This window comes from Eretmochelys imbricata, chromosome 11 (genome assembly GCF_965152235.1).
Source record: "Eretmochelys imbricata isolate rEreImb1 chromosome 11, rEreImb1.hap1, whole genome shotgun sequence".
In the NCBI taxonomy this organism is placed as follows: Eukaryota; Metazoa; Chordata; order Testudines; family Cheloniidae; genus Eretmochelys; species Eretmochelys imbricata.
In genome coordinates this window covers 59244311-59270449 of record NC_135582.1, presented here as the reverse complement: position 1 = coordinate 59270449, position 26139 = coordinate 59244311, and the positions used below count along the sequence as shown (strand labels likewise).

The window sequence follows — 26139 nt, the reverse complement described above, 5'->3', positions numbered from 1 at the left end:
ACTGTTAGTGATTGTTATAGCCTTGTCTCTTACCCGCTCCCTGCTCTTTACTACTTCCTTTCTTTTCTTCTCTGGTCATTTGCTTGTCCTCCTCAGCCTGCCTTTTTGCAAATATCAAAGGACACTTCAGGAAGCCCTGTCTTTTTCTAAGCATGTTTTACAAAAATTGTAGTTAAGTTCTAGGACAGATGGATTGCATGTCTCTTGTCTTGCTCCATATTAAGGCAGTTGACCCCTCTGGTTCTTTAACAAACAATTCTCTTTCATCCAGTTAAATTTTCCAGAAGTCACATGCAATCTAGCAGCAATATAAAACCACGTTTAAAATAACATTTAAAGCAATTGCTGTCACTCAGTGAAGTACTTCATTTAGTCTCCTGTATGATTTTCAATCCCACTCCCCTCTGGCATATGTAAAGACAACAGCAAATTATCTGAAGTCCATGCAGGAGAGCTTTGAGTGCAAGTTAATTTTTTTTAGACATTTGTACCAGGTCACTGGCATAGTTGGGGAAATGTCATTGGTCTACATTAAAAAGAGCAACATCACAGCCCACTGTATTTGGTGTTTCTTCTCAGAAAACTCCATGTAGTGGATCAGTGCTCCTGTACAAAAAAGGTTATGTCCCTTTGTGTTCCTCTAAACAGAAAAAATGACCGAAATAGCAGCATCAGTAAGCTACAAAACAATTGAAGGGTAAAAGACTGACTGTAAACAAACGCCTGCAGTGTTGCCCAGGGGCTGTACCTGAGGTGGAAAAGTAAGTGCAAGAAATATAACTTAGTCCAGGAAGAAAAGCTAAGTGGCTGCAACCAAATGCCCTGTGCCAGTCTCACAGCAAAGAAAATGTTGGGGGAGGGGCTTCCACAGTGGGAAGTTAAGCAAAAGGATGCTATATTCCTGCCCAGCTACTGTGGACTAAAGAGTGCCTCTCTATCATTCCATCAAGCACCTACCCTATATCAGTTCAGGTCCTCTGCACAATGCTTCAAAAGGAACTTCCAATCTTTAGTGCAAAACCAGATATGCAGGCTTCCCCAGTAAACATACACCCTCAGGCAAAGTGTGTTGGGCAAAATGGTTGATTGTAAGCAAGAGACAAGCATCGCTATGCCCGCTGACCTGTTAATTTGATTAAGAGCCGCATCCCATACTGTCACTGCTTGGTTCCCCAGCTTCTTTTATTTGACTAACTTTGGCTGAGCATATATTCCTCATGGGAAAGGCTGGATGTTTCTGGCCTGTGGCCTGTTCTGCTTTGTCACTGATAGTTGCAGGCTCTGTTTGCAGAGACAGAATGCTGCTTCCGCCAGGAAGTGTCTTCGGGCCTTTCCAGTTGGGATCACTGCTCATTGGCCTTAATGGGCCTGGTTTGTGATGATAAGGCAGTAAGACAGGATAGTATCATAGAAATGTGGGGCTGGAAGGGATCTCAAGAGGTCATCATTCATCCAGGCCCCTTTGCTGAGGCAGAAACAAGTAAACCTAAACTATATCTGACAGGCGTTTGGTCTAACCTGTTCTTAAAGGTTTCAGAGTAACAGCCGTGTTAGTCTGTATTCGCAAAAAGAAAAGGAGTACTTGTGGCACCTTGGAGACTAACCAATTTATTTGAGCATAAGCTTTCGTGAGCTATAGATGAAGTGAGCTGTAGCTCACGAAAGCTTATGCTCAAATAAATTGGTTAGTCTCTAAGGTGCCACAAGTACTCCTTTTCTTTCTGTTCTTAAAGCTCAATCCTGGGGATTCCACAGTCTTCCTTGGAAGCCTATTTCAGTGCTTAAAGTTAGGCAATGCATCTTTTTTGCATCCCTTTTCTCCCAGGAGGGGCTGGGGCTGATGCAAGTGGATTTTTTAGCGAGTTTTTCCTGCTGGACCAGATCTATTTTTCTTGCATGATTTCTCCTCTCTTCCTTTTCCCCTGAGCAGCACAACCTGGGTTGAAAGTGCTTGTCAGTCAGTCTTCCACACTTAATGGTTCATATTTTTCTGGTGCTGCTGTTGCACTGAGATTTTTCATTAGCTCTGATTAAGCACAGTCCCTGTTCTGAGGTACTGACAACGTAAACAGGCAGAGATGAGGGAAGGGGAACAACAATGTACATGTTATATCCATGTCAGGTTGATTTGCTATAAGTAGCTCAGCAGGAGTTTTTAAGAGGGAATATGGGCAGGGTGCAGATGAACAGAGCTGTCCCTGGGATAGGGCAAATCAGGGAGACCGTTCCGGGCCCCGCGGTTTGGGGGGCCCTGTGGGCTGGTGTGATTGGCCGCCACAGTTGGTCCCAGAAGACATAGGTGCAGGAACTAGGAGTGCAGGGGGGTGCTGCAGCACTCCTGGGCTCCTGGCCCCGTGCGCCACTGAGTGGGGCTGATTTGTTCAGGGCCCCGCACCCCCCTAGGGACAGCCCTGAAGACGAAGGCAGGGAAATTATACTATGCGTCAGGGAATGCATGGAAGGGGATTGCAAGAGACGCTCACAAACCAAGTGGATGAAGTTGGGAGCAATAGCAGAACAAAAAGGGTGTGGGGGTGAGACGAAACAAAGCTTGACAAGGAAGGATAAGCAGGGAAGGGCAGAGTTATGTACAACTTTGAAGGTGTGAAGGATCTTAAAATTTATGTTATGTCAGATGGGAAGCCAATGGAGGGATTTGAAAAGGCATGTTACATGATCAAAACAACAGGCAAAGAAGATCAGGTTTGTATGGACTGAAGTGGGCCAGGGTGTGTGTTTGGAGGCCAGAGGAGATTGTTGCAGTAATCAAGACCGAATGTAATGAGAGAGTTGGCTCTGTGGATGGAGAGAATTTTGGAGATGCTGAAAAGGAAGAAGCAGCAGGATTTGGAAATGGCCTGCATGTGTGAGGCAAGGAAGGGGAAGGAGTCAAAAATAACCCCAAGGTTACATGCCTGGATGATGAGAGGATGGCAGCATGGCCAACTGTAATAAAAAAGGGAAAGAGGAGAAGCTTGTAAACTTTACAACAGTATTACTCTGCTTGTTCTTGAGAACATCCATATACATTGTGTAAAATTCTCCTTTATTTTCACTTGGGAGGTTTCCAAGATAAACTATTACACTTTTCCAAAGGGCAGATGACTACCCTACTGACTTATTTTTCCTCAGACCTTTTGTGGGCCCTGTAGAGAATTTTATGCTGTGCCAATAAACTGGGAGGAGAGACTACCCTCTACCAGAATTTCCCCAATCACGGGGAACAATGGGATTACAGTTTAAAATTGTTAATACAGTAACTCCTCGCTTAACGTTGTAATTACGTTCCTGAAAAATGCGACTTTAAGCAAAATGATGTTAAGCGAATCCAGTTTCCCCATAAGAATTAATGTAAATGGGGGGCTTAGGTTCCAGGGAAATTTTTTTCACCAGACAAAAGACTACACACACACACACACACTATAAGTTTTAAACAAACAATTTAATACTGATACGCAGCAATGATGATTGTGAGGTTAGTTAGATTATAATGATTGTGAAGCTTGGTTGAGGTGGTGGAGTTAGAGGGTGGGATATTTCCCAGGGGATGCCTTACTGCTAAATGATGAACTAGCAATTGGCTGAGCCCTCAAGGGTTAACTTGTTGTTAATGTAGCCTCACACTCTACAAGGCAGCGGGAATGGAGAGAGGGGAGACAGCATGGCAGACAGAGACACACACCCTGTGTGTGTGAGATGTGCATTGCTCTTTTAAGTAGCTGACCCCACTCTAAGTACATTGCCTTTTTAAGTTAATCAGCAAGCTGAGATGGCAGCTGCTGCCAGAAAATTCCCTCTGTCCTGAGCCCTGTCGCGTGTCCCCACTGCTCTATGGAAGATGGGGTAAGCGGGGTTCACGGTAGATGGGGACACCCTGACATTAGGCCCCTGCACAGCGAGCAGGAGGCTCCAGGGAACAGCTCCAAAGCAGAGGGCAGGAGCAGCACTTGGAGGGGGGGAGGGACAGCTGAACTGCTGGCAATTGATAGCCTGCTGGGCGGCTGCTGCACAGGGAACTTAGGGGAGTAGGGAGCTAATAGGGGGGCTGCCGGTCCACCCTGGTTCCAAGGCGCCCCCCCCTCCAGCTAGCTCCAACGGGCTGCTCTTCCTGCAAGCAGTGGACAAAGCAGGCGGCTGCCAAATGACATTATAAGGGAGCATTGTACAACTTTAAACGAACATGTTCCCTAATTGATGAGCAACGTAACAATGTTAACCGGGACGACTTTAAGTGAGGAGTTACTGTATTGTTAAACAAGACAGGTAGTTCAGATATCACAGCTACTACTTACCCTCCCTTTCTTGGGCAGAACTCTTCCCAAAGGAATATTTATTCATAACTATGTACAAAATATTTGATACAACCACAGAAATTTAGACAAAGGATTTCTCACAGTTTAAACAATGCATTTTCCTGTGTTTGTCTTCAGTATAGAGCAAAAATAGAGTATGGACTAAAATAACATGTTAACAGAAAAGTAGATGTGACACTTTCTTGGGGTGCCCAGGACTGCAAGTCACCTTATTAACCCTTTGCTTCTGATGAGAGGGAGTCTTTCTTGTGGTAGCGAGGTGTCAGCTCCCAGATGCCACTAGTCTTTCAACCATTCAAGCAATCACCCTAGGGCTCTACCAGCCCCTCCTTTGCCTTACAATTTAACAACTGTTGGACTCCAGCCCCTGAGCCACTCCAAAAGCATCCCCCTCCAGAATCCAACCCCTGTCACTGGACACTCACAGCAATTATCAGGTTCCCTGCTTCCCAAGGGAATAGTATACACGCACCAGCCTGTTTGATTCAAATGACTATCCGCTCCAAGATAACACAGCACTATAATCTACTTATCGTGAAAACAAGTACAGTAGAACCTCAGTTACAAACACCAGAGTTACGAACTCAACAGTCAACCACACACCTCATTTGGAACCAGAAGAGTACACGGTAGCAGAGTTAGGATGGGGGAAAACAGCGAACACTGTATAGTACTGTGTTAAATGTAAACTACTAAAAAAAAAAAAGGGCAATTTTTAAAAAATATTTGACAAGGTAACTGTTTCTGTGCTTGTTTCATTTAAATTAAGATGGTTAAAAGCAGCACTTTTCTTCTGCATAGTAAAGTTTCAAAGATGTATTACATCAATGTTTGTTTGTGAACTTTTGAAAGAACAACCATAATGTTTTGTTCAGAGTTATGAACAACCTCCATTCCCAAGGTGATCATAATTCTGAGGTTCTACAGTATAAGTTTAATAACAGAGGTAAAGATTTTAAGAGATAGTGAGAAAAGGCAATAAGAATAACACGTTACAAACAAAACAAAAATATAACACACTTCTGGTAGACTTAGACTGAACTATAGCAAGCTAACCCTGTCTAAAGCAATTTCTCATCTAAGAACTTCCTTACATCATTTCAGCCAACATTGTTTGAGAGCTTGTTTTCATGGGCATAAGCGCACTGCCTGGTCACCCCCTCAAGTGCAGAATAAAAAAGTGGTCCCTCTGCTTCCTTCTTATACCCCACACTCCATTGTCTTTGCACCCCAGAGACAAGACAACCCCCTGTGGGTACCAGTCTCCAGCATCTTCCCATCTGCCTGTTTTGCAGTATGCAGATTTGGCTTTCAGTTCTCAATTTCCATTTGACAGACGCATCTTATCTCCTGTCTGGAAGAAATCTGTTTGTCAGCTGTGCCAGTCACAGACTTTAGATACTACAGTTTCTAAACAAAACTTTTAAAATGTCAGTACAGTACATACATTTCACAACAATACAATGACCAGCTTTCATTTAAAAAAAACGAGGAGTCCTTGTGGCACCTTAGAGACTAACAAATTGATTTGGGCATAAGCTTTCGTGGGCTAGAACCCAATTCATCAGATGCATGGAATGGAAAATACAGGAGCAGGTATAAATACATGAAAAGATGTGAATTGCCTTACCAAGTGTGAGGTTAGTCTAACAAGACGATTCAATTGACAGCAGGATACCAAGGGGGGGAAAAAAAAAACTTTTGAAGTGGTAATGAGAGTGGCCTGTTTCAGAGAGTTGACAAGAAGGTGTGAGTAATGGTAGGGGGAAATTAAGTTTAGGTTTTGTAATGACCCAACCACTCCCAGTCTTTATTCAGGCCTACTCTGATGGTGTCCAGTTTGCAAATTAATTCCAGTTCTGCAGTTTCATGTTGGAGTCTGTTTTTGAAGTTTTTTTGTTGAAGAATTGCCACTTTTATGTCTGTTGAGTGACCAGGGAGATTGAAGTGTTCTCCTACTGGGTTTTGGATGTTATGATTCCTGATGTCAGATTTGTGTCCATTTAATCTTTTGAGTAGAGACTGTCCGGTTTGGCCAATGTACATTGCAGAGCACATGATGGCATATATCACATTGATAGATGTGCAGGTGAACGAGCCCCTGATGGTGTGGCTGATGTGGTTAGGTCCTATGATGGTGTCCCTTGAATAGATACGTGGACAGAGTTGGCACCAGGGTTTGTTGCAGGGTTTGGTTCCTGGGTTGGTGTTTTTGTTGTGTGGTGTGTAGTTGCTGGTGAGTATTTGCTTCAGGTTGGGGGGCTGTCTGTAAGCGAGGACTGGCCTGTCTCCCAAGGTCTGTGAGAGTGATGGGTCGTCCTTCAGGATAGGTTGTAGATCCTTGGTGATGTGCTGGAGAGGTTTTAGTTGGGGGCTGAAGGTGACGGCTAGTGGCATTCTGTTACTTTGTTTGTTGGGCCAGTCTTGTAGTAGGTGACTTCTGGCTCTGTCAGTTTGTTTTTTCACTTCACCAGGTAGGTATTGTAGTTTTAAGAATGCTTGATAGAGATCCTGTAGGTGTTTGCCTTTGTCTGAGGGATTGGAACAAATATGGTTGTATCTTAGAGCTTGGCTGTAGACAATGGATTGTGTGATGTGGTCTGGATGAAAGCTGGAGGCGTGTAGGTAAGTATAGTGGTCAGTAGGTTTCTGGTATAGGGTGGTGTTTATGTGACTATGACTTATTAGGACTGTAGTGTCTAGGAAGTGGACCTCCTGTGTGGACTGGTCCAGGCTGAGGTTGATGGTGGGGTGGAAATTGTTGAAATCTTGGTGGAATTCCTTAAGGGCCTCCTTTCCATGGGTCCACATGATGAGGATGTCATCAATGTAGCGCAAGTAGAGTAGGGGCATTAGGGACGAGAGCTGAGGAAGTGTTGTTCTAAGTCAGCCATAAAAATGTTGGCATACTGAGGGGCCATGTGGGTACCCACAGCAGTCCCGCTGACTTGAACGTATAAATTGTCTCCAAATCTGAAATAGTTGTGGGTGAGGACAAAGTCACAAAGTTCAGCCACTAGGTTAGCCATGATGGTATCGGGGATGCTATTCCTGATGGCTTGTAGTCCATCTTTGGAATGTTGGTGTAGAGGGCTTCTACATCCATAGTGGCTAGGATGGTGTTTTCTGGAAGATCACCAAAGGATTGTTGTTTCCTCAGGAAGTCAGTGGTGTCTCGAAGATAGCTGGGAGTGCTGGTAGCGTAGGGCATTTCATTTGACACTTTACAAGACACGATTTATGGATAAATACTATGAAAGCAGTGTGTTAGGTATAGTGAGTTTGTCAGGCCTAGTAGGAGTTGCTGACAGTCATGGACCCTTTGCCAGTTGGAAGCAATGAGCCTCTGTCACAGTAGAACCTCTTGTTAAAGGTGTGTACTAAGGCTATGTCTGCACTACCGTGGTAAGTCAGCCTACGCTACGCAACTCCAGCTACGTAAATAACGTAGCTGGAGTCAACGTACCTTAGGTCAAGTTACCGTGGGGTCTATGCTACGGGGGATAGATGGGAGAAAATCTCCTGTCGACTTACCTTACTCTTCTTGTTGGAGGTAGAGTACAGGGGTCGACTGGAGAGCAATCTGCTATCGATTTGGTGGGTCTTTACTAGATCCGCTAAATCGACTGCTGGTGGATTGATCTCAGAGTGTCCATCCAGCTGTAGTGTAGACCTGCCCTCAGTTAATCTGGATTTCAGTTGAATTGACATTGGACTATCCATCTCCGGGTTTTGTTCTGTCAATTTTAAAATATATTTCATGGATGTTTACGTATCTTTGCCATGAGCAACCAAATAAATTACTTGATTTTAAAAGGGCCATGTCTTGCAGTTCTGTTATACATCCTAATACAAACTTCAGTCTTTAAAATACTTCTGTCTCTGCAGTCTCGACTTTTGATAAATCACTGACGACTTTAAATGATCCAAGAAAAAAACAGTTGGGTGACTACATAGCATTGTTCTTCGTAATGCCTGTTAACTACATTGCAGAAAAAAGCTTGTCCTACTTACAATAGCAATTGTTGCTGTATAGGATGGGACTGAGTGAGATTAAAGGCAGAAAAATAACTAGGGAAACGATACCTTGTTACTCAACTTATCACTCCCCTTTGAATACTATCAGCTTGCTTTATTAGAGGAAGTTTTAATAAATGTTGAGATCCTTGAATTAAGATATGTAAGTGAAAAGTATTCATTTTATTATTGTGTTACTATTGCAAAGTCAACACAGCCACAGATGATGAGCTGGATTCTATTTTTCTCATCTATTAAAAAAAGTTGTGAACCAAATTCTGAAATGTTGACTGCAAGTTTATTACACTGGTGATGGTGCACATGCTGCAAAAAACCCAACTTGACTTTTCTAGCCTAGTTTGACTATTAGAAGAGCCATCTTTTTATTTGTAAACTGGGAGGTTTCATCTGGAAGTTACTGAGAGACAATACATGTGGAAGCCCATAATGCCATTTTTACAGCTGCTTTTATGTTTACAATAGTATTTTAAGTCTCAAAGCTGGAAGAGATCAGTTGCTCTCTCTCTTAGAGCTGCAAAGTAGAGCTCCAGCTTTATCATCAGTTCTAGTACCTATCTTTGATTGTAGAGAACAATTTATTGTGGAGCTTGTCATGCTGCAGTTCTCTAAAATTTTGTAGAAAACTGACAAAAAGGGGTAGTTGAAGATCGAGAGCTAATCATGTGACCTTTGACGGTAACACTACTTTTATTTATGTAGCCACTGATTGCACTTGTGCTGTTTGCATTGACATGGATTGTGACCTCATTCTTGAAGGATAGTACTACTGGGTTTCATTTGAAGTCTGACTCTGTTGGAACACTCTCTCTTTCTGCAGTGAATCTGCAGCAAAACAAATAAATCATTTAATGAAATGAGAATGGGGAAGCTCAAACCTTCCTAGGGAGAAGGAAGTCCTCTGTAGTCCAGGTATGTCAGCTTTGCAATGAGCCTGTCAGTGGTCATGAAACGTGAAGTCCTGAGGTCACTGCCATGTCTGTGTGGTAGCCTGATATACTGTTGCCAAATCTTTGTCTCCCCATCCAGTCTGACAAAGAAATCTGGCACTGCTCTTAATATAGTTGAGGGTGGTGAATTTGCACAGGATTTTACTATTACCATAGGTTGCGAATGCCATGAAGAACTCGTTGCCCTTTGATGCCCCTGATGTGTCGCAAGAAGGCCAGAAGGTGCTGAAGGTGGAGGTTACTCCTACAGTGCCCAGGATCTCTCGGACTGCCATTACGACAGCTTCCATCCGCCGCCATCGGTGGAGGAGAGAAGGTGAGTAGTCCCACAGTGCCGCTAATAACATACTGCACTGTGTTCATCTCCATCGTTACCAATTAGTTTCTGAATCTGAATGTTGGCAGAATAGTTTCATTTAATTGTTTTTAAAACAGCAATATTTTGTAACAATATATATAGTGCTTTACAACTTTTCAGAGCACTGCATAGCCATGAACTCTTTAAACCTTACAGCACTCCTGTGAGGTAGGTAAGTAAATGTTACCTCCTTTTACGGATGGAGAAGCTTGAGCGGTTAGGTAATTTTCCATGTCGCGTAGCATGGAGTATCAATGGCCAATGTGCGATTAGTTCTTGGCTCCCAGTCCCACACTCAGTCCATTAGACCATGTTGCCTCCCATCTGTAATTAGTGCAAGAAGTTCTATTGGCCTGACTTTTTCAGTGGTGCTGAGCAACCACCGATCCCACTTAAGTCTGTGGGAGATTGAATTGTGCACCTCTAAATCAGACCATTTGTTCTTAGAGAAAAATCCCTAAACTACTTTTGGGTAATTTATCTCATTCCCCTTCAGTCCCCTGTTTTTCTTGATGGATACGTATATTGCTAAGAATAGTATTTAACTCTGCAAGGAAGAAAAATAGATGTGGTGGTGGTTTTTTCTTGACATGGTCAGGTGCACCTTCAGTATAAGTGTGGCAAAAAGCTTGCTTAGAAATCACTGTCATATTTAAAAGCTTTGTGTTCCTGCATGTATAAAAACATCCATTGAAAAAGCTGCATAAATGGCTGAAAGTAAAAAGTGGGAACTTAAAATATCGCAGAGGGAAAACTTGATCCCTGGTTTCAAACCCCTGTCCCTTCTTTTACAGTTTATTTTTATGTATCAAGAACCAGAGTGCTTCATGATCTGTCAAGTCAGGCTGCCCAAGTCTGGAAGAAAACGTTACCATTTTGCAGATTTTAAGTCATGTTTGTCCTTACCACTGATATTGTTTCGTTCATTTGCCAGTCTCTCACATATACAATATAGTTGATCTTCCTTTTTCTGTGGGTGTGCACACAAATGTGCATGTGTGTATATAAGTAAGGCTATGTCTACACTGCAGACAGTGTGGACTATAAGGGTGTGAATTGCGGAGTGCACCAAAATGGTGTGCTCTAAATGTCCTGTGTGGATGCTGCTGGCATGAACTAAAAGGTACAAAGTTCGCATTTAACATACTCCTCTTTCAAAAGCTTAGGTACCTTTTAGTTTGCTCCAGCAATGTTCACATGGAGCAATTAGAACATACCATTTCCGTGCACTATGCAATTTGCACCCCCTATAACCCACAGTACAGTGCAGTGTAGATCAGCTCTAAGTGTGGATAGTGCTTTTGTTTTTCCATGTCCACATACATCTTCTCTTTTCCCTGCCTGGATTGGAATGCCTAGAAAGGAACAGAAAAGCACTAAAATTTTATGTGTTGAATCCCAGATGGCTTTGACTTCTCAAACGAGGCTGACTCAAGCATTCCTGGCTCCCCGATCCAACACGGCTCCACAGACCTAGGGATCAAACGTGAGCAAGAGGGGGAGGTGCTGGTGCGCAGGACCCCTGAGCATGGCTCACCGGAGCCCACCTTGGCAGCAGCCACAACAGAGGGTAGGACAGAGAGGAGGCAGAAGTCAGTGAGGCAGTTGCCGGAGGAAGATCCTGGCTCCCTATCCCCAAGCAGAACTTCTTTCCATTCTAGTGCGTGTTTCCACTACCCCACGGTGTATTAGCTTCTCTTTGCAATACACACATCCCCTATATACCTAGCACCAGGTCAGGTACTACCTTTTGTTATCATGTGGGCTGGCCTGGGGCTTGCATCTCTGTGTGGTGAAAGGCAGCTTGGCATGGCTAACGAAAAGGCAAGGGCAGCATCTAAGAGTGTTGAGATTGCTTGGAAATTTCCTATTACTGAGCATGTTTACTCTAATATTTGCGAGAAAAATACGGCACCAAATGAGCATGAGCCCAGTTCAGAAAACCTGATGAATCCGTTTTAGGGTATAAAAGAATCTTACTACAACTTTAGATTAACAAGATAGTACTGGAACAATGTTTCAAAATTCCAAAGTGAATTTCCTGTCACTGTTAAAGTTGGGTTTGCGTAAGATGTAGATTCCCAGTGTTCTGCTTTGAACAAATTCCCCACACTTCTATTCACTAAAGCTTCACCATCTTGTTGTTAGCCTGTGTGAGTGGACTGGCTATAAACAACTACACCAATCCCCTAAATGGAATCAAGTTGTCACGTTTCTAGCCACTTTAAAACAGTGACCGTTTTTCTTCATAAACAGGTTCTCTTGGTGTATGCTGTTGGATTTTGCAACAGCTGCCCTTGCAGCCACATGTAATATTCTGTGGGTTGTCTGATAGAGGTTCATTTTCCTTTAGTGAGTCTATTAACTTATCATCTGTACTCGGTAACAGGTATGCTTTCATGCAGTGAATTTGATTCATGACTTCTCTTGGTGGTGGTGTGCTTAATTCCCTGGGCTTTTAGCTGAAAATGTATTTGCGAGAGTCCTGATCTTCCTAACCTGTTTCTGTAATTTAAGTTTTCTTTTCTGTGTGAACATTCCTTTGGCATTTCCAACAGCTATAAAGGTCACAATTTCTCTGAAACAGAGAAAGTATTTGCGGACTGTTTCATATGTACTGCATACCCTTCGGGGTGTCCTTGTGGAATCAAAAATCTGAGATTCTTCTAGATTTGATGTATTGTTACCATGGAACCCACTGCAGTGAATCAGCCCGTCATGAATGAGGGTCACAACATCCCACTTCTTTAGAAAATAAGATACTTACAAAAACATGATGCTGTTGAAGTTTTAAAATCTGCTCCCTGGTGCGTAGTGAGTTTGAGCATGCTCAGTAAACAAGAGCCCTACCCCATCCGTTCTCCATTTGTTCTGATTCGTCTTATTTCACTGTACTGACCGTTGCATGTGCATGTCCTGAAGGATATGGAGAAGTCCTCAGCTGTGCAGAGAACCTTCCTTAAAAATGGTTGCCCAGAATGTAGCCTTCCCTTTCTAACAGTTGAGTTATTTAAAAACATCCATATCGTTTGACTTGTTCCTTTGGAGTCTGCATCACTTTGCATGGTTTTCCTGGATATGAAAGTGAAGAATATTTGAACAGATAACTTAACATAGAAAGCTGACAATTGCCTGTTTGCTCAAACTGTACAACTCTGCCACTCAGTAATATTCTGGGGTGGAAAGTGACCATAGAGCTAAAGCAGATTTGACTACTAATACTTACATGATGATTTTTGCATGTTCTGTACATGACCTTGTTAATTTATTGATGATGATAATTTTGCTGAAAACTTGAATTAGCAAATACCTTCAATTGAGGGACAATGTCCTACCTGACAACAGCGTGAAACGAGAAAGATCTTTCTTGGTGAACCCTAGTAATCCCTTTCATTCAATTCCATTTTCATTCAAGTTTGTTTATGCATCTAATTATGAGAGGGATAAACAGTATAAATATCCCTTTTAAACTAGTGTTTGGAACCAGTACATGAAATGTTCTGCTGTTTTCCAAGAGGTGGCTTAGTGACGCCGCAGAAAGGATGTGTTTTTAAAAGGGTTATGTGTGTTGATACTCTTCTCGTTGGTTGCAGCAGTAGGTATACGTGGTCATATGTGGCCAGTAGATAACAGTAGGGGGAAAGCTGACATGGAAAAAATCCCAAAATAAAGGTAATACTTCTGCAGGATCTACTTCATATTGACTTCTGTGTCACATAAAAAGTGCATTCTTTAGAGAAGCACTAATTCTATAGAAAATGTTGAGAAACTTGAAGACAAAAGCTGTGTGGTTGACTTGTCATTTTCTCACAAGCTCCTTCCTTTCCAGGATTTTAGTCCAATTATGGGGCTGTTTAGGAGAAAGATGCTGTTTTGATTGTTACTGTTCTGTTGGGAAAGAAGAAACCTACCACTTTTTCTGGGTTCTCTGCCCCAAATAAGGGGTATAGGGAACTGAACTGCACTCTCCCTTGTTTCTGAGGGTAGTGTTTAGAGGAAAACTACCATGCAGTGGGATACCTGTATATATTTAAAGTGTATTTTACTGACGTGAAAGACTTCACTCCAGTGAGAACTTTCCTGAGTATCTGGGATCTGACTAGAGGGAGATTTTCCTGCATGTTGTCTTGTCTGTTTTCTTCATTCTTCAGCATTGCTGTGCTGCCTGGGCCTCTGCATGGTTGCAGCATCCAAAAGCTTGCACCGAGCCTCTCATTCTCCTCTCTAAATTGAATGGATACTTTACAATTTTACCCTTCCAATTTCTTTCTGCTATCTCTTGGTGTTTTTCTGAAGTAGGATAATCTGTTTAGCGTCCCTGATTATTTTCTCATGAACACTTTGGTGCTTCTTCACAGTGTTTGCATCAGTGTCCAAATAAAGCTTTCCCATATTGCTTAGGGATGTCTCCCTGCAAGTTGCACATCATCTATTTGAATAAGGGAGGGTTGAGAGAGGAGGTGTTAGCTGCTGCCCTCGTTCCTAATCAATGCACTTTTATTCAGCTTTGCATGGTTGTATAAAAGAACATAAATGCTGGGTCTGATGGGAAAAGGTTCTTTTGTTTTCAGGGTGTTTCGGTTGTATCATCCTTTTACCAGCACCTTTGAGGATAGTGGTGGTGGTGATGGGTTGTTCATAAAATGTCTCATTGTTTAATGTGGGGAAGTATTTGTGTGAATAAATGAGAAGACAAACACTTTATATTTCTAAAGGACTGATTTGATCAAACAGGAAAAAAAATAAAACACATTTTAAATATGTATTCAGGAGGTTGTAGTAAATGCATTTTAATAATTAGAAAATATCCCTTAGAGTTTGTACTTGTCTTGTACTAAGGCTCAAGTTTTTTTTCCAGGTATGAAGATTGCAGTACTGTGAAGTCTCCTACAGTTTATGGGAGGTTAAAGATTAGATTAAACCTGTGAGGATTACATAATAAAGCAGACCAGCATTGTACTCTACTGAGAATGGCTTTAGGTTAAAAAGTGGCTAAGTGCCCCCTTGAGAGGCTGAACCCAGGAATAACAGTGATGTTAGCTTCAAAGAAAAGGGTTTTCTGAAAGGGACCCAAAAACCCCCATCTGTAAAGCTGTTCTGCTTCTGAAATATGATGCATAGCCAAGCGAGAGATTTTTTCATGATGAAGGAGAATCAAGAGCAAAGTACTGGCCTCAAGAGGCTGCAGTGTAACTCGAAAGTTTAAAAGCAACGTGTTACCTCTGTCAGTGCACTGACAACAATCTGTGGAAGGGTAGGTTCATTCCTGTATGTTAGACTCCTAAACATTTTGCCACGGTTTAAGGAGCTTCAGACAATCTCTTTGGTATGTGCCAGAACAGAGTGAGCAAACTGCCACTGGAGTAATGCAGCAGTTGAAGCTATCAAACATGCACACTCCCTGGGGTTTCCGACAAGCAGCCATACTTAGGGTTATCACAGGGAAATCTGAAATTCTTACAACTTGAAGGCCTTATTTAAAAAAAAAAAAATACGGTAAAATTTAGCTTTTTTAATCTCGAAAGTAAGACAGCTGGATTGAAAATGAGCTCACTTTTGCTCAAATGCAAAAACTTCAATTTTTGAAATTCAAAGTCCTGTTCAAATACATGAGAAATGCATATTTTGTCATGTTCTGATGTAAAAACTACTTTATGAATTTCCTTGGGGCTTCAAAATGTCCTGAAACAAAATTAATTTTTTTATGAAAATACTTGGTATTTTTTGTACAGCCCGTTTCATGGTATAGGACTGAAAGCAAACACTTAAGAAGTAAATGCATCTGTTTCCTTAGTAATGGAAAATAAAGGAGCAAAATGAAAATCACAGACTAGAAGTAGTTTGCAAAGGAACCTGCTGCCAGTAAATACAGGTGGTAAACCAGCAGAGCTCATCCACCTTTGCACCCACACTTGTTTCCAAAGGTCACTGACTTAATACGCTCAGTGTATGTCTACGCTGCAGTTAGACACCTGCAGCTGGCTTGTGCCAGCTGACTCAGCTTGGGATAAGGGTCTGTTTAATTTCATCTATACCACAATTAAACAGACCCTGAGCCCAAGCCCCACGGGCCAGGCATGGGTTTTTAATTGAAGTGTAGACATACCCTCACAGTTGGGTTTTAAACTCGCAACTTTCAAAACCAGACTTCAGGTTGCATCCCAGGAGACTGAGGGCACCTCTAGATTTTCTCTGTTCTCCATTCATGGCCTGGAGCAATAGGTTGCTGTTTGACAGGCAGGTCCTGTTCAGAAGTATGAAGTCTCTTCCACAGTGTGCGGCACTTGCAGCTTAATGTTGTATTCTATACAAATAGATAGAACATATTTAGGTAGCCAGGTTATAGGTGATATGATAGAAGATTACTTCATGTAATTGCATGGAAGTGCAAGGAGGACTGGGGTTTGGGGGAGAGATGACAATTAAGAGTTAGGGTTTACCTCCAGGAGAAAATTTAGTCATATTATGTGCCAGTTGGCATCTGCTGAAATCTACTACACCTGCATGCATGGTGGCAATTGGTGATCAATGGTCTGACCTATTCCTAAAGGTTGCTGAGCTCTTGCAGCAACTCACATTGACTTCAGCAGGAGCTGCATTTATTGTATCTCTTGGGATACAGCCCTAAATCAGGATGAGCTGATCAGTTCTACAGAAGGTGGTGAAATGATGAAGCTGAGAGGTTTACCCAGATAAAAAGTACACACACAAGAGGCTCTGATTCTTCTCTCACAAAAGCATAATAGGTTTATACAAGTGAGAGAGAACTGGGCACAGTGCATGTGAATAGAACAGAGAATAAATAAACCATATGGGGCCTGATTTTTTATATTTACATGTGTAAATCAGGAATAACTCCCTTGAAGTGAATGAGGCTACATCAGTGTAAAATAAGGCAAGTCAGAGGTAAATCAGGCTCCTAGCGTACAGTACTGTAATTCGGTGCTGACTAAAGTTACCATCCACTATGTATAGCGGGAAGATTTTTGGTTGTAGGAATCAGTATTTTTTAACAAGTGGAAAAGTGTTTGGAGCTGAAAATGAAGTTTGTTTTTAGTGATGTTTTGTTTACATCTGTACACATCCACTTCATGTAACTTGACTGTTTAGTTTCTGGGTCTGATTTGTTTGTGCTGGGTTTTTGTAGATGCTGAGGGTATAAATGGAAGAGAGGAGTCTGTGAACCTCAATGATGCTGACGAAGGATTTTCATCAGGAGCTTCCCTTAGTAGCCAGCCAGTTGGGACCAAGCCTCTATCGTCCACATCCCAGAGAGGCAGTTTAAGGAAAGCAGCAAGTGGGCGTTCAGCTAAGGATAAAGAAACATCATCTGCCACTAAATCCAATGAGAGCCCTCGAGATTCAGTAGCTCGGAAGCAGTACCTGCACCAACCAACTGACCTTACTGCGGAAACAATTGAGATGACACCTACAAAGAAACACCTCAGCCTGCCTGCTGGGCAGGTGGTACCAAAAGCCAGTAGCCTGAGCCTGATCCGGACCGCCAGTGCTTCCTCCAGTAAATCATTTGACTATGTGAATGGTGGTCAAGCAGCTTCCACTGTTGGGGTTGGCACTGAGGGTGTTACTAATCTAGCAGCTGGCAATTCCAATCGGTTTTCAACCATCAGTCTACAGGAGGACCGGCTAGGCCAAACTGGGGAAGGTAAAGATCTCCTTACCCCAGGGGCTCCCCTTACAAAGCAGTCTCGATCCCCAAGTTTCAATATGCAGCTGATATCCCAGGTGTAGCTTTGACTCCCCTCTTCCTCTTTAACCAACAGACAGTTCATCCTTGGGCAAGAACAAGAACCTTCATCCCACAGTGTGAAAATACTGACCATTGTGATCTCATTTGATTCAGTTTAGATATCATCCTGTATTTTGTATGAAACAGCAATAAATCTCCCCTCACTCCCAGTCCCCACCTTTGTGAACATGGTTGTGAAGCAGTATAAAATGTACTGTATGCCTTTTCCCCACCTTCCTTTCTCCTTGGGTGACGTGCAATCCATCGTAGGCTGATCAGTCCCATTTCAACACTGTGAGACTGGTGATATTGGAGGAAATGGTGAATGTGATCCCTATGAGATGATGCTTTGGCTTTGTTAATAGAAACGGGTTAGTTTTATCAGTCTACAGTACTGCAAAGACTACTGGATCATGATTTTTCTTAGAACCAGGAGTGCCTCAGAGATTCTAATGTGACTTTGGACCTCTCTGAGCTTGTGCAATCAATTCTGGGGGAGGGGAATGTCATTGCTCCTGGCTGACTAATGCACTTTTCCATTAAAAATGAGAATTGTTCTTTTCCTTCCCCACCCTCACCTCTACTCTCCTACTCCTGAAACTCTTCCTGTTTACAGCGGAGACATGCCTATTACCAAGTCGTTGCCCCTCAGATAAAGAGAGGGCTGTAAGTAGAGAACGTAGGTCACAGTGTACTACTTATGGCGTTGTAGCCATATTTATGTTATAAGTCTTCCTCGCCGCCCCCCCCGCCAGGACACAGGGTCATTCCGCTTATAGACTGGAATTTGGAAAGGCCAAACCTGTTGAAATAATTCAAAAATGGGAAGGAGACACACGCTTTCCCAGAAACAATTAACTACTAGCTCTGCTTCTATTTGTGTGAGGTGATGATCACTGAATTGAACAAGTGCATCTTCAGGTAAACAGAGGGATTCTCAGGCTGCATTCTATGGTATCAAAGCTGTTAGGAAGCCCCCTCCTGCTTTCTAGGTGTTCCTAGTTCAGTCACAGCATAGATTAAGAAAACTGTAGTCCAGACATAATCCTCCAAGGAGCTGCATCAGGGACTGAGATAATGGTTTGCTGGAAACACTGAAGCGTCAATGTGCAACACTTTCTAGAAACAATGTTGGTATAACGGGGTACTCACAGTATTTTCTCCCAGAAGGACCACACTTCACTACCTTTGTATTTACAATCCATTGTATTTTGTAAATATTATCCGATCGTTTTGCTGATGGAGGCAGGCAATCTCCTAGAAAACTCTGATCTCATGCCATTGAGCCAAGTCCTGAATCTAAGCGATTGATGGATGGGCAGCAATTGGTACCTATGCTGGAGATCACTACTTAAAAGTTCATTTCTGATTACAAAAGGGAATGTTCATCATATTTTAGCCTGTCTCTTTCTTTGGATAACTAAGGAGAAAAGAGGACGTCTCAGCCTTGTTTCTCTACTCTGTTGTGACCTGGAATTTTACAGGCCATTAACCCATGGAACAGATGAGAGTTAATTTTTTTCATTATGTAGGCACTTTGGTTTTATATTTTTCACTGTGAAAAAATATACACAAATGGCTACCAATAACAGGCTATCTTTTGATTTATAAATACTGTATGAAATTCAGAACTAAAATGGCATTACATTGCTAGTGGTTATTTAATGGGTTGGTTGTTTAAATGTTATTTCGAGCTTTTGATTATTCTTCTTTTTAACACCCTCATTTCAAGTAGCATTTTTTCCAAAGTGACTTTCAAGCTTATAGTTTAAACAGTTAAAAGAAGACATTTTTATTGTTGAATTAGTTACTTGGTCACTTAATCTTCATATTTCACATTCAAAGAGGAATGACAGCATCAAACAGCATTCAGAATTATGCAAAAATCTCAAACACTTTAAACACAAACATTCAGTTAAGAAAAAGGAAACAACACGTTATCGTCTCTTTAAAAACTGCAGCTAAGTTGCAAGGACTGCCAGGGATGCATAAACTGACAGAACAAAGACGAAATCTGGAGTAGCCAAGAGGTAATGCCCTGGAGTAAAGTTGACCTAAAAATATGTACTGTAAAAAATAGTGATGCTTCACAACATAGCAAGAGATGGCTACACTTGTCAGTTTGTTTTCTAGAGTACGGGCAATGGAGACACTTAATATGATGGCTATGGTTGTGCAGAAGCTTGTCTGATGTTTTTAAAGAGGAGTAGAGATGTATTTGGAACAGATTAAACCAAAAAAAAAAAAAAATTAATAAAGATATAATTTCAAATTGATAAGGACCAAATTATTCCTTTATATTAGTTCTTGAGGTGGAAACGTAAGTCAGAAGTTCAGGCTAGTTTTGGAAGAATCCTAATATATTTTTTCAAGTGTTTATAATGTATGTGTATATATATTATATAGAGGTGTACACAAAAATATAAAAAGTGATGTTTGGTAGCTCTATCGATGTTCTGTATTTTCCATTGTTAGTTTTCACCTAAGGAATTTATAACTCTTCTAAAAATTTTGCTTCAGGCTAAAACTTAGCAAACAAGTTTCCATATCTTGATCCATTTCTTACACAAAATGCAGTTAAACCAGTTCAGCAAAATGAAATATTCCTGTGATTTCAAATGGGGAGTCAAATATGGGTGCTCAAATTTGAATTACGTTTTAGTCACTTTTTTAAAACCAGTTTTGAAGGTGTTTAGTCCTTATTTTGGTGGAGTGCTTTGTTATATGTTATAAATCTGTTATACGTATTCGTTAACCTGCTTTTGTGTATATGCACACTACTTTCTCTATTAGATGCTTTTTGATAGAGTTCAAATTTTGTCCCTATTAACATCCTAGTTGTTCCACACTATGGACTGACATGATACATAATAACTAGTCCAAAGGATCCTTTGAGTGCTATATGTCAGACGTTCGCTGATCAACCTCTCTGTGTTCTGGAATGACTCATCCATTAACATAAATGAAGCAGTCATTATAATGTGTCAAGTCAGTGCTATATATCATTAATGCTTTTAGATGTGTCCATCAATCCATGTCAAGGTAGTTGTGAAATATGATGTACTGAGCTTCAGTGAACTTCAGAGTACTGTGGCATTAACTGAAATGGAAATGCTTGGGATACAAACAAAGAATAATCAGAGTTGACTTTGGAGGGTATTGTATGCTACTGTTAAACTAAGTACAAAACTATTAAAATAATAGGTTTCTGATAACTGTGACAAAGATTTAGACTTAAGTTCTTTATCCTTACCTCACTCTATTCTCTCTCCATAATTATAATGCATTTGGTATGTAACATCATGCACTAGTTTTAGACCCCTGCAATAGTTGAGTACAGTTGCAGTATACAAGAGAAGGTCACAATGTAGAATACGACATTCCTCCTCATCTGAGATAGTATATACGCACAACTCTGAGGTGGGGAACTATGGGTACTGTAGCTAGGTGTAGATACACATTTAAGTAAGGATAAACGTATTATCCCTTGCTTTTAGCATAACTGTGCACAATAATATGCTGGCATTTGTAACTCTTTTTTCTGGGGCTTCATAATTTAAGGAAATATAAAATAACTGGCTTGCTAATTAAATCTTTGATCAGCTTTTAAGCTATTTTAAGTGGTATTTTGGTTGAGCTGTGAGCCATTTTTCATGCAGGCAGCAAGATGACAAGTAATAGCTGTTTAAACGAATGTTGCAAGTGAAGATTAAATACTGTACTATCCATCCATTTAATTGAGTTTTCAGAATATTGAGACTTTGTACCTTATTGTACATCTCAAATACAGATTGGAATACCCTTTGTGATGTGACCCTGAAAAAGCTTTTTTAGCTGTGTGAAGCCTGTCCTTCCATTCTGTATCAGTGAACATTTTATCACACCAATTATTTATTATATCAGATATTTGTATGGTTTGCAAATATAATATCAAATAGATAAATCTGACATTTCCAAACAAATTCTTATATGTCTCTTACTAAGCTTTTAAAGTAATTAAAATCACCTGCTTTAACATTGGAATAGTGAAAATACTGTTTTCTGACAAAATATTTTATTTGCACTACTTTTGTGAATAGTGGAATGTACTGGGGCAGAGCTTTTTCTCACCATGTGAGGTTTGTGTGTGGGTAGGTACATACATTTGTCATATGTTGACTATCAGTTGCCTCAGTTGTGTGTGTATTGTATATAAATGTAAACATATTAGAAAATTAAGGGGGTAAGATCTACTACTAAATAGTGACAAATACAAAGTGGGTTGCTTTGCTTTTTGGATATCTAGTAATTAATTTTAAAGCTTAGTTCAAGGGAAAAATGTCAAAATAATGAAAAAAGGTTCACAAATATATTTTGAAGATTAATTTTGGAATAGATTATTCTACACTGAGGCCATTTTTAAATCAACAGTTTAAACTTTTTTGTCCTTCCAGATAAGCCAGTTGCTACCTGCTTTAAGATTTAAGGCATTTTAATTTTCTTAAACCTGGAAACAATTCAGACAAATGGATTGATAAATAATTTCAGATTGATTTTTTTTAAATCAAAAATAAAAAAACTCTTGGAAATCAAAACAATCTGAAGAAAGAAATGAACAAAATGACTTTTCAATCAAAGAAAATAATTCTGAAATTAAGTTGTACAAAATATTGTCCCCCTAAATTGTGGAAAAAATTGATAAATATAATATGAACTAACCTATTATTTATTATGCACTATACAAAGAGAACAAAAAGACAGTCTTGATATTTTAAATATTAAATCATACAAACCCTAAATTGTTGCAATCTAGCATTGCCTAAGTCTAAGACATGTTACTGTAATATGTTAAACTTACTATCAAGTGCATTAGGTATATCTATTGTATCCATTGGCATTGTGAGAATAGTTCATGCATGGACAATGAACATGTATTTTTATTTCTCGAGTCAGGAATGATTGTAGAACTCAAGGGGAAAAGCCAGAAGTAACTTGTGCCAGTCCATTCCAAACATGTAAAATAAAAAGGGCAAATTCACTATAGTGTACATGCACTGAGTATTCAGCTTAAACCAGACCATACAATATTTGGTATTTTAAACTTAGTGTTTGTTTCTAGGACCTGGGCCTTACTGAAAATTCCCTTGTTTCTCCTCATTTTTTCCTTACGGCATTTGGATAATCAAGGTTGTGCATTGCACAAAAGTTTTATTTAGAAATTTTCTATGGCTGAAGTATAAATGAACATATAAACCCTTCTTTCAAAATTGTCATAATAGATCAGCAGAGAGCCCAGTGTATATACCTATTACATTTTGATGGAAGATAATGGAGAGGAGTGGGGGAAACTGATCTGTCACTGTTATGTCAAAACAAAACACCCCAAGTGAGCGTGAGAATAAGATTTTGCAAGGCTGGCATACATACGTCCATATGACCATTGCTAATATTTTTAATATGGCTTTTTAAAATCCTACCTTATTAAACCCAGCTTGCAAAGCATAAAACAGGAAGAAAGGAAATAACTGTAGCCACTTAAAATAATGAGTAAATTTTACCTGGGGGTTGACTAGGGTCAGTATCTGCGATAAGAATAAGTTGTTTATTTTGTAGTTCTCCCTAGAAGTCTAATACGGAGAACCTCAGATATAATCTGGACGAGAAATGAACTTTATTAGTGGACAATCTATCCCAAATCAGACAGCTTAATTCTAGATTTAACTAAATTAGATGCAAACTGATGATTCTGTTTCAAGATTTAGTGTCATCCCTTTTGAACAGAAAAGCAAATTCCTTTTATCTTTCCTATATGCATCAGAGAGTTTACCAAAAGAGACCATTAAGGGACCAAATGTAATTAAAATGGGGTCCATCCTTCAATAAATTGTCCCTTCTAATGTACAGGATTGCTTTTCTATTCCTGTGACGAAACATGGAAGGAAACAGTTGTACAGTTATTTTGAGATCCTGGACTGCATTTTGAGCTAGGTCTTTGCCAACTAATTATTTTGTCATGAATTCCTATTACAGGTTTACAAGCAGTGCGTGAAGTGTGAGCGAATAGAGCAGAAGACCCCTGTATTCTGACTGAACATTTCTGTCAAACGAAGTTTTAAAAAAATCGAATTTCCAAACAAATTAATCAGCTCTAGAAAAATCAAGTTAATTACTGAAATGCCTTCAAATGAGCAAATAGCTATATCAAGTCTAACACAGATAACTAATAGTTTAGATGTACCCTCCAATAAGACTCCTTTATGGTGCTTTGTCACTGTATCTTTATTTCAGGTTTAGGACAACTGATCCTGCTCTTTTCTAGCACTGAATAGGAAATTTAACAGGTTGATTGTAGTTTCTCTAAGTAAATTACATTTCTTCTCCTTGACATTATAGGACTTAGAAGTGACAGAAAATAAGCTACTGAAACTTTTCCCTCCAGTTCAGACCATTCACTAGTCTTGCGTATTTTTTTATGAAAAATGTTACTAGCAAAAAGTACATGGCTTCTAATGTGCAGTCAATGTGAGTTAGCAATCACTCAGGATAAATTACTTGTCTTTGCAAAGTATCCATTGGTTTGCTAGTGGTCAAAATGTTTGTGTGTTCAAATAAGACTTCGAAACACTACATTTTACTGTTTTCTTGCAGAAAAGTGCATACTTTTGGGCAAGGGCATTACTAGTTGGTTATTTATGGAATGAAACCATGTAATAAAGTAAATAACCTTAAGAGTCATTTAACTGGAAACATTTTTCCATATCAAGGACACCAGGCAAAAGCTAGTAAAGATTTTGAATAATTAGATTATCTTTTTGGACTTACTATGGTAGCTTTTATTTGCTGTAAGTAAACTGGGGTACCCCATGCTGTGTTTTTTAAATTTGTAATAAATTCCTCTACTTTACAATGAATCGTTTGAGTCTTACTGTTCGTGTAACAATATAGAATTTGCAGTCAGTTTGACTAGCAAAATGAAACAATCTACAAGGATTGAGATAGTATTTTCTTACTGTTTCTGTCATACAAGGTTTATTTCTCTGAACTAAGGTTTCTGAAGGATTTTTACTATTTTGGCATTATGTAATCTTATCACTGTCACAAAAGGAGTATAGACAGCAAATAACCTACTTTCTGTGGACAAATCTGTTTGGCAAAAGGGTTTCAATTGTGTAGGAGACGCCCTTTTTTCACCAGTGTAACCCTGCATGTTGGTATGCACTCACAAACATTCAGGATATAGTGCTGGTGAAAAACTAAACAGAATGGGTATGTAGTAAATGCAGTCTCTGTTGCATGATGTCCTTTAACCTGGAACCAGTGAAAATCTTCACTCTTACAGAGCTGAAGATGACACATATTGAAGATCATGTTATTGGTGCATGTAAGCCATTATCTTAACTGTCTTACTGAAGCTGGTTAATGCTGTTGATTGTTGTTGAAATGTGAAATGTAGTTACTGTTGACCTTGTAAATATTTACCAGAGATTAAAAAAAAAAATATTTTAAATCACTGTAAATAGAGATGTATAAAATGGAAAACAGTCTGCAATGCAGAATATATATATATATACAATATTAAATAAATATTGTGGTGTTTCTGGATGAATATGTACACCTTGTGTCAATTGTATTTTTTTAACCTGAGCATAGTTTTCTTGTTTTATAGATTTGCTTCTGTTAAGGTCAATATGTAGTGGATCTTTCTATATAGTTTCTTAGTGCAATGGTCTTTCATTCATTTTACAAACTTAGATGACCTATGCTGAGCACAGATACTGAGTGGTTCTGGGGGAGTACTGGACAATTAATATGCAATATATCTCTGTCAATGCTAATAGACTGTATTTCAGATTAATATCCTGCTAATGCCAATTTACCTGATAACTTTCCTTGGGTGTCAGTCTGTTGTGTAAATACACTTCATCCCATACAAAAAAGAGTATTTACTGATTTTATTTTTTCCAAGTAAACTTAATATGGAGTAAAGGAGGCTATTCCTGTGAAGGAACAGGAAGAAGAGGAAAGTGCAGAGAGTAAAAGGGAGGAAGAAAGCCCAGAGGACACGGGTAGTGAGAAGATAAAGTGTATCATTCTGTTACCGTTTTACAAATGAAATTGCATAATAACCGAGAGACTAGTTCTGAAAATATTGGAATATGCTTAGAGTTTATATGGTATATACTCCAGGTGCTGCTGAGTTCAGTAAGCTAATTTTCTGTGAGCAGAGACCGCAGCCTTTCCACCATCCTGTCTATACAAATTTTACAGCGATGAAGAAAGATTTCAGTAAGAGAGAGGGCTTCTGATCTAAATTTTAGATTGTGGAATCACTTCCTTTACATAAATAAGAAGAATGACCTCTGCTGCACCCATCCTCCTTTGAAGCCTCTTTTTAGTCAAACACTTGCTTGAGCATGTAGAATAATGCTTCTGCTGTTATCAAGGACTGGGATTAATTTCAATACAGATGTCATTTCTTCATCTCTGACATGTAGCTAATTTGGGATGAAACATGGCAGCTGTTTAACACTATACACTAATTTTATGCCACAGTTTGACCAGAAGTTAAGTCAAACATGATTGGTGAATTTTAATCAATGCTTTTAGGTCGGGAGAATGTAATTTCCAGAGTTGGAATTTGAACAGCACTCCCCATGCAACTCTAGGAGACTGCTAACGTCTTCCTTAATGATTTAACTTGCCTTGTTACTTCTTTTTATTTACTTACTTTTTGTAAGCAACCTTTCTAGAGTG

General features: G+C 39.9%; 1 protein-coding gene across 5 annotated transcripts in view; it reads left to right on the top strand.

Moving 5' to 3' along the window:
* The window catches only part of HYCC2 (hyccin PI4KA lipid kinase complex subunit 2), a 95649-nt gene extending 70652 nt beyond the window's left edge, over positions 1-24997 (top strand). For 4 of the 5 annotated variants that reach the window (XM_077830314.1, XM_077830313.1, XM_077830312.1 and 1 more), the window contains exons 12-13: positions 9455-9614; positions 16804-24997. In XM_077830314.1, the coding sequence (XP_077686440.1) occupies positions 9455-9614; positions 16804-17408 (765 nt within the window). In that variant the 3' untranslated portion in view covers positions 17409-24997. Of the gene's footprint in view, positions 1-9454; positions 9615-11058; positions 11227-16803 lie in introns of all 5 variants that reach the window. The other variant, XM_077830315.1, reaches the window with a different exon arrangement.
* The last annotated feature ends 1142 nt before the right edge of the window (positions 24998-26139 follow it).